This window comes from Pholcus phalangioides, unplaced genomic scaffold (genome assembly GCF_987345545.1).
Source record: "Pholcus phalangioides strain wild (caught in Gottingen) unplaced genomic scaffold, Ppha-v1.0 ptg000009l_1, whole genome shotgun sequence".
Classification (NCBI taxonomy): Eukaryota; Metazoa; Arthropoda; class Arachnida; order Araneae; family Pholcidae; genus Pholcus; species Pholcus phalangioides.
Genome location: NW_028301602.1, coordinates 59,955,614 through 59,965,138, shown reverse-complemented (window position 1 = coordinate 59,965,138; position 9,525 = coordinate 59,955,614). Strand labels below are relative to the sequence as shown.

The window sequence follows — 9,525 nt, the reverse complement described above, 5'->3', positions numbered from 1 at the left end:
TAAACCCTGCAAGTCACGACTGCACAGTATCTGTTATTTGTTTATGTGATTTTTCTTGTTGTTTACGTATTCGCTGACTAATTGAGGGATTCAGATACACGGCATACCAATGAAATGACATTTTTATTACCTCTACACTCATTAAATGAATTTTTTACGTTTTATAGGTGGTGTTTCCGTTCGTCGGAAAGAGGTCTGCGGCGTTTTTAAATTTCGGTCTTCGAATATCATGGCCCAAAGAAACTACATCCAAATAGAAGAAAACTCCGATAAAGGTGAAAAGGCATTAGACTCTCTAATTTGATAATTGTGTAATTATACTGTCTATCTTATTTTACAACAAAAATGTCTTATCTCTGCTAGAACCGGGCGCGGATCTAGGACGATGTGTCGGGAAGAGCACATTGTGTAAGTTCATTGAACCGGCTCGTATCCTACGGGGGGGGGGGGGGGGTAACACAGATTTTCGGATATTTTTCGGGTCTTGGGAGGTGCTATCGCCCCTCTTCGGATCCGTGCCTGAGCGAAGTCATCCTCAGCATCGAATCAAATGGAGACAGGCATCTTCACCGGCAACAGAAACCGAGGCAGATATCTGCAGCTGTGAATGGAGTGAAAGCAGAAGTCTTCAGCTGTGAATGGAGTGAAAGCAGAAGTCTTCAGCTGTGAATGGAGTGAAAGCAGAAGTCTTGAGCTGTGAATGGAGTGAAAGCAGAAGTCTTGAGCTGTGAATAATGGAGTGAAAGCAGAAGTCTTTAGCTGTGAATGGAGTAAAAGCAGAAGCCTTCAGCTGTGAATGGAGTGAAAGCAAAAGTCTTCAGCTGTGAATGAAGCGGAGGCAGACAGATCCAGAGTGATATGTCATGAAAGTGACGCATTGTGTAATTGCATCGGATCATCCCATATTTTACAGGATAGACAAATTTATCCTGATTATTACACACTACACTTCTACACTTCTCTAGAACTTGACTTATTTTACTTTTTTTTCAATCGAATATTACGCATAAATTTGAACTTTTAGAAACAATGGAGAAAAGTAATTAGTAAATTCAACAGTGTTTTGTATGAATTAGCATCATGACAAAGAATAGACAGTACTCAAGTAACTTTTATGAAATTATATTAATTGTTTGAATGTATAATTAATTGTTTGAATGTATAATTAATTGTTTGAATGTATAATTAATTGTTTGAATGTATAATTAATTGTTGTAATATTTAATGTATAATTAATTGTTGTAATATTTAATGTAATTTATTCACAATATTTAATTGTTCAAATAAATAATTGTTTTTATCCTTTTTATTGGTAATTTTAAATGATATTTGTGTTGAATATGCAAATGTCATAAAGGCCATGGTGATGATAATATACCACTTTTTTTGAGTGAAAAGCTGTGGCCCCTAGATTTGTCAACTCCACTCACCACTAGCTTCAATCTTCCAGTTAATTCGGGTCTCTTTCCTTCACTTTGGAAAAATTTCACCGTTACACCTAGTTTTAAGAAAGGTGAATGCTGATTATTATGTGACTGTATTAAATTATTGGCCTATAATCAAAACGAGTGCCTTTGCAAAGTATTTGAACTTGTTGTGCATATAAGAGAATTTATAGCCATGGTCGATCCCTGATCTCTGCACATCAGCATGATTTTGTGCCTAAACGATCTGCTACTACGAATCTTGTAGTAATATCTTGGGTTATTGCTCAAGCTATTGACAGAAACCCTCAACTGGACCTAATCTACACTGACTTTTCCAGAGCATTTGATAGCGTTAACCACACCATCCTCCTTTCAAAAATTAGGGCTTGGGGTATTTCGTGTCATTTTGCTAACTGGTTTGAATCCTACCTCATAGGTTGATACCAGCAAGTTATTCACCGATGATTTGGAAATTCGCGTAGATTCTAATTGCTTGAAATATGCTGATGTTAAAATCTTCCAACTCATAAATAATACAGACACTAAGTTGCTGAAAAATTCTGTCGAACAACTCAGTTCTTGGTGTAACACCAATAAGTTAAATCTGAATATTGCCAAGTGCAAATGTTTGTCTTTCAGTAAGAAGCATAGTCCCACCCTGTGCAATTACAATATTGATGGTCAAACGCTCGAAAGAGTAGAGTGGAAGGATGAAGGACTCTCTTAGGTGTCACTTTTGATAAGACTCTCAGTTTCAACCAGCGTTGTGACATTGTTTCAAAAGCATCAAGAAATGTCGGTTTCATAATCCACGACAGCAAATGTTTTCAAAATAAAGAAACCTTTCTGCGTCTTTACAATTCTTATGTAAGATCAGATCTAGAATATTGTTCCATAATCTGGAATCCATATTACTTGTACAATAACATTAGGGTTGAACTCACACAAAATAGGCTTTTGCGCTTTGCTTACTTCAAGGAATTCCAAATTTTTTATATTAGAATTCCTACTAAAATACTCAGATCTGCTTTCAACTATGAATCACTTGAAGTCTGCCGTCAGAATGCATTGATCACCTTTTTTCTGAAAATTCTGCACTTTGACTTGGATGTACCAGACATTTTAGCTCAAATCAGTTTTCACTATAATAACATTGATCTTCATAACCGCAATCTCTTCAATGTCCCACCATACCAAACTAATGTGTTGGAAAATTCTTCTCTTTCCTGCTTCCTCAGGTGTGGAAGTTCTCATGTGCTTTTTTTACTTTTTTTGTATGCACATATGGTATTACTTGTATTATATTTATTTATGTTGTTATTATTGTGCTGTTGTTATTTGCATTATTCTTTGCCTTTCTGTATTGCAGCGTGCTATTTATGTATGTTTTTTACTTTTTTCTTCACTCCACTGGAATTGGGCATAAGCCTGTTGTGTGATTATATAAATAAATAAAATAATGTTTCATTTTTCTTTTAGAATATGCCACGGTCTACATGAATCGATCTCCTGTGAATGGACTGAACCTGGAATTCATCTGTGAGATTTCCAGTGCCATTAAGGAGCTGGAAGCTAAGAAATGCAGAGGCTTCATTCTAGCATCAGTCAGTTATATTCGAAGTTGTAATTCTCAATTTTTGATAAGTTGCCCAAGTGCTTAAAAAGTGATTAAAAAGAATTGAACTTTTTTCCAACTCTGTCTAACAGTGTTTTAGTCTTCTTTTTATTTATTTTTTTATAGAGAATACCGACCATATTTTCGGCTGGTTTGGACATAAAAGAAATTCATGATCCAAGAACCGACAGATTCGTAGCTCTTTGGAAAGCCTTCCAAGAGATGTGGAAGACACTTTACCTCACACCTATGGTCACTGTTGCTGCAATAAATGTATGGGTTCATGTAAAAAAAATTTCTTGGCCCGTAGGCCACATGTGGCCCAGACAACGCAAAAATATTGCGTATCAAATTAAATTTGTGATCATTACTTGAGCTATTGGTTATAACTGCAGATTTCCTGGTTGACAAAGATTCAATATTTCTAGTGATTGAAAAAGTTTACTATGTTTCTCACCATACTACCTTTTCACACAAATTGCTCATGAAGTTTTTGTTATAGGCATTTTTTCCTATTGTTTTTTCTCCTGCTCATTCGGAAAATGGCCTTCTGTATCTAAGTTCGTGTTCAGTGTTTTGCTCACGGCAACAAAACTTTTTCGGAGTGGATGTCAACTCACAATTGCACATTGAAATTTCAACTGACTAAGCTATGCAGACTTGGGCAAAAAAAATAGTATGTTTGTTAGTGGGTTGATATTGTGCCGCTGATTTAAGAACTTCCACACACAGGGGGGGGGGCAGTATGGTATGAATAATTTGCAGAAGAAGTTACAATTTTTGGAGCATTGCATCTAGCTAAGAACACAGCCAGATAAGGGGAATTTTATGAAGAATAGGAGGAATACAAAGCCCTGGGTAAAAGTTGAATGACTAAATTGCCCGTATTGCACCATATTACTTATTGGGTATACAAATCAGCAAGTTTTTCTTTTCCTGGGTGGGTGGGGCTTATACACCGAGTGGTGCCCCCTATGTGGCCTTCGAACAGAGAGAAGTTGGCCAGCTCGATAATAATATGGTCTTTTCTTACTATGTTATTCCTTTATGAGCAGATTTCATGTTGTTGATTTTTTTTTTGCTCGGAAATTTGTAACAAATCAATTGAAAATGGTGCAAATGTATTTTCTTGTATCAAAGTCCCTTTCTTCAACCTTTTTACACCTGCAAACTGGTGAAAATTGTTGAACAATCTCACAGAACAGCATAGGCTTAAAATTATGGGAAATATTGAGAATGGGGGGGGGGGGGCACTAAAACTCAATATTTCCATATCGAGTGGTGATATTATTGAGATGATGTCAAATCTCAATAATCTGATCAAATCAAAAATTTGATCATTTTTGTAACACCACAGTCATTTTCTGCACACAAAGGCTAATTACTGCAATTTATTGCCGATTTTGAATGGCAGCTTTTTTTTTTTTATACTCACCGAGAGGTTGGGGTTCTAACCCCTCGATGTGGGACTAACGGTGGCGAATATATATATGATTATATATGTATATGTTGGAGAGGAGGCTTAACTATAATATAAAGACTGTATTTTATACATTAAATCTAAAATTATGTAATGACTACATGAATTGGGAGAAATGTTTCGCATACTAGCAGTGTTGAAGAACTCTGCCCTAAACAACTTTTCTTTTTCCTATTTGCCACTGTACCAGTATTTTATATTTACAAGTCAGCATGTAGAATTCATGCATTACATGAGGCACCTATTGGCTTTCTTTGTTGACTTGACTCTTTTTGCCCATCATGAATTGATTTTATATACAGTATAATATTTTTTTTTCTCCTCATAGGGCAATGCACCAGCAGCAGGATGCATGCTAGCTTTGAGCTGTGATTATAGAATTATGTTGAGATCTGAGTCAATAATTGGGATCAATGCTGTTCATTTGGTAAATAAATTTGAGAATGTTTTAAAAATTTGTTCCCCCTAAAAAAAATTACAATAGGATTTTCACATTTTCGATATGGATTCGAGGAAGTATATAGGTAAATGCAAAACACGTGCATTCATAAAACACTTAATGCTGTGGGTATAAATTGAATCTTCATCTTTCTTATTTACAGGGGATAGTCACACCAAGATGGTAAGAGCAAACAGTTTTTATGTGACTTCTTGACACATAACTAAGAAGTATTTTAAAATCCTACTTGAGCTTTATTCAGCTTTCATGAAACATTCTGACAACTCAGAATATAGGTATGGTTACCATTCATCATTACTTTAGGTGTTCTCAAATTTTTTTCTGTAATTTTCCCTTTTTGTCCTCATTTTTTTTCCAGGTTTCAACTTTAGAATGACTTTTTTCCCCCAGATGGAAAAAAAAATATGTAGAAAGCCAAAGAGATTCATCTATGTGCATGCACCCATTTTATTTTTTCTAACAATTTCTATCAAATTTTATGAAAAATAGAGATAGGGAGCACAAACATTGCTCTGTTCAGCTGTTATTTCCAGTTATAAACCCACTCTTGGCTATTGTGAAAACTCAATTGTTTGAACACTGCTTAAAAGAAAAGAAAAAAAACCAGAACCACATCTAACTTCAAAACATTTTTATTCTGTTTGAGCACTAGCTAAACTGTTACAAGGATTTTCACAACTGGTAAAGCATTGGGTTGTTGCCTATTTCCCAAGAACAGCATTTGACACAAGTAAAAAAGCATCATGCAGCATTCAATTACAAAGTGCAGTGGCAGAGCTGCAATTAAGGGACGGCAGGCAAGTCATGTTTCCTGGCTGCTGGACCAGTGGGTTGCAATTCACTCTTTGCCTTTTTTTTTGACTGCTTATTCAACATCATGGAGTGGATACCAAATAGATATTTATCTCTGGGGGAAGTTTTTTAATTGGATCCACATAGACAATTTCTCCTGTTCCACAGAATATGTCATGTGGCTTACAAATGTAAGTAACAAACAATATACAATTCAGAGAAAACTGGAAATTGCAATACAGCATAATGCAAAAAATTAGGATAAATCGAATCACATTATATGTGCAACATACAATATCAATTCAAAAACACAATATAACCAGCAATAGATGCCATAAGATATCAACAAAAAAAAAATTTACACAATAGTTCACAGTACATACACAAATAGATAAGATATAAAATGAACAGTGTGATTCATGTAGAACTGGCTCCACACAATGATGTACATCACAAAATATACCATGCACATAATTATGTGCTTGACATATAACAGACCTTGGAGTGTGTACCCTATGTTCGAGTGCTGTTCACTGTGATTATAGTATGTGTCAGAGGGCATTTTCTTGAAGGCGCACATGGGGAATATTTCCTAATGTTTAGTGGTTACATGCATCAACCACGGAATTATTAGCAAATTCATTGAGCCGGTTCTATTAGAGTCACCCTGTACAACCTCACATAATTATGAAAATAGTGAATAAAAAACAGTATGTGTTTGTGTGAAAAAAATTAGTAATACGAGTAATAAAACTAAAAATAAAAAGATAATCAGTTGAAAAAATCAAAAAAACAGCATTCGTGAAAAGAAAATGAGGATGTACACATATATACACAAATAAAATAAAGGAACCAAATTATTTTTTCTTAAAAATATTTTGTACACATAATTTCAGAATGTAAAGAACTGCCTTTGATTCTCACTAAGTCAGACAATATCCGTGGCCAAGAAATAGAAAGTTTTTCAAGTTCTCTCCTAAGATAAACTGACTCCTTCGTTAATTTTTTGCCTGGAAGAAGAAGGTGCATAGAATCTGCTCCCTCAGTTCCGCATGAACACAGCATACTATTAGCAAGTTTCATCCTAGCAAAATAGCTTTGATAGTTCCCATGCCTAGTAGTAAATTGAGTCAAGTGGAAGTTGGTGGCGCATTAATGGCATTTCAATGGCATTCTTGTTAGAATTGAAGCAAAGAATTTATTTTTCTTAACCCTTCAGTTCCAATGAGAATGAATGTCATCAATTTTTTCCACCAACTTCCATTTATTACTGGGCATACTTTCCTTGGGTTAGAGAGCACATTTCAAATTCTTTTTTCAAGTTAAGCTCCATGTAATGGTGATATCTGTTGCAGGCAGATACAAGCCACTTTCATATAACTTTTAGGATGTATCATTTTTGTGGGATGCATCTTTTTAGGATTTCAGAATATATTAATCCTAGATTTGATATAGGCCAGATGTAAATAAAATATATTTTGTAATTGTATTTAATGTACTTTTATCATTGTCCATTCATTACTATTTTATTTAATCACATGGGTTATATTGTTCATTTTTTTTCCAAGGATCCAAAGGTTAATGATCAACTGTATGGGATTTCGTAATACAGAGAAATCTCTTCAGCTGGGAATTTTATATAAACCTGAGCAAGCACTAGCTATGAATTTTGTGGACGAGCTAGTTGATGACTCTTCACAGTTATTTCCTGTTGCTTATGATAAAATGGAACAGTATCTTAAAGTGAATGGTAATCAACTCTTTTCTTTTAACTTTCTCATCAATTACTTTGCTGTGATCTTGTTCAAGAATGAACAACATCTACACAGCAAGATCTAAACAAAAACAATCATCAAATCATTAAGATAAAATTGCACATGTCATTACTATCTTTTAACTTTGTTATTAGTCTAAGTGTGATCTCATTCGTGGCAACAATTTATTCAATGATTTTGTATGGGCTTCAGACTAAGATTTTCCTAATACTTTGTCCCATCAAATTGCAATTATTCAGAGAAAAAATGTGTAAAATTCCCAAAAATTCAGTGAAATGTGTGAGAAATAAACCATATATTTATGATTAGAACTGTCAATGGATATGGCAGAGGCTCTCAAAACATTCATCGTCGGCAATGACCAAGATATTGCCAAACTTTATCAAGGGTACCATCATCTAGCTTAGGACATAATGCACCTCTTCAGTGACAATAAAGAATTGAATTTACTGAATATATCAGTGTAAAATTAACATTGTCATGCGTGTGTGTATGATCTTTAGATCCAGAGTTACTTTAAAGAGTGTATTGCCACGCTAGGATCCCGGCAAAAATGGTATTAGAAATGAACATACAATAGACTCTTGATAATCTGGCCGTGCACTAGTCTGGCCTATCCAATAATAGCACAAAGGTTGTCTTCGAGCATAGAGGAAAAAAACATGTCACTGTTCATGTCTGTGCACAGCAGTTTATATTATTTGAATTAAGCTTTTTCAATTATTCCTCAACCATTTCGGTAATCAGCATGCCCAGGTCTGATGTGCCTGATTAGGGAGAGCTTACTGTATTCTCTAAAACATAAAAAACGTAAAGTTTTTACTTCAATTTATACATGGTTCCAAAAAGAGGCTCAGTGTTTATTTTTGGTCTGGTATAGTTGGTTTTCTGTAGTTCCCAACTTTGAACTGCAAATACAAGTAGACTTTCCACCACAGTGAGCACCAGACCTATAGCACACATATTCATTCATGTAGTACTACAACAGTTTCCCAAAGTGGGCAATATCTCCCTCCCCCCCCCCCCCGATGGACAATGGAATTGTCCAGGAGGCAATAGAAACCATGAGTATAACATAGGATCCTATGGGCACACTCGGGGGCAATGACAGAAATAAAATTCTGAAGAAGGGGGGGGCGATAGAAAAAAATTTTGGGAAACTATGATATATATACATTATATGTCACAATTTGGAAGACTGGTAACTAAAAACAATGTGCATATCGCTGCATGCACAATGCTGTAGGTACACCAAAGTAGTTCTGACAGAACGCACCTCTTCCGGTTGAAACTGAAATAAATTGCCTCGATGGCGATAGACCAGGGATGCGGATAGTTTGAAAGAAAACAATTATTTCTACGACAGGCCTCTCTTCATCTGATAAGAGCAGCTCTAACTGTCCCTGCTGCTACTGTCAAAACTTTGAGAAACACTCGTTTATGCAGTATGCTGTTTTTCATTAAGTATGTCAGGTATTTAATTGATGTGATTTTAATAATAGATTCTTAATATCCATTGAGATGATGGTATTTCTGTTTCATTTAGATTTTGCCCGAAGAATGACCAAAATCAGTTTGAGGCAGCCTCTTGTTGATGAACTCAGTCGCTATGAAGAAGCTGAACTGGTTGAAACCATGAATCTACTCCAAGGAAATGAAATGAAAGAAGCTTTGACAAATTACTTGGAAAAATTGAAGTCTAGAAATAAATAAATTATGGCTGTGAGAAGTGGTTTGGAATCATGTGCTGTTCTAAGATATCAAATAGTGCTAATTCCTTGGTGAAATATGTAAAAGGGGGAGGAATGTTAACACGCGGTCATTTGCATTCTGCAATAAACTTAGATCCCATTCTAATTAGCCCTTGTGTGGTATGGTAACAAAAAAAAATTATCATTTATGATTAAAATGCACATTTTGTGTTATTTTTATATATTTCTGTCTATTTTTAAGAATAATGGGTTTATATAAATCAT

The 9,525-nt window shown here is 35.0% G+C and overlaps 1 protein-coding gene across 2 annotated transcripts; it reads left to right on the top strand.

Moving 5' to 3' along the window:
- The first annotated feature begins 15 nt into the window (after positions 1-15).
- LOC149083414 (enoyl-CoA delta isomerase 1, mitochondrial-like) lies at positions 16-9,278 on the top strand. Of its 2 annotated transcripts, XM_089236703.1 has the most exons (7): positions 16-275; positions 2,907-3,031; positions 3,169-3,315; positions 4,851-4,949; positions 5,125-5,144; positions 7,343-7,524; positions 9,096-9,278. In XM_089236703.1, the coding sequence occupies exons 1-7, from the start codon at positions 146-148 to the stop codon at positions 9,260-9,262; spliced, it is 870 nt and encodes a 289-aa protein (XP_089092829.1). In that variant the 5' UTR covers positions 16-145; the 3' UTR covers positions 9,263-9,278. The 2 variants fall into 2 exon arrangements, with proteins under 2 accessions (XP_089092829.1, XP_089092830.1); XM_089236704.1 differs by lacking the exon at positions 3,169-3,315 and having other exon boundaries at positions 36-275.
- The last annotated feature ends 247 nt before the right edge of the window (positions 9,279-9,525 follow it).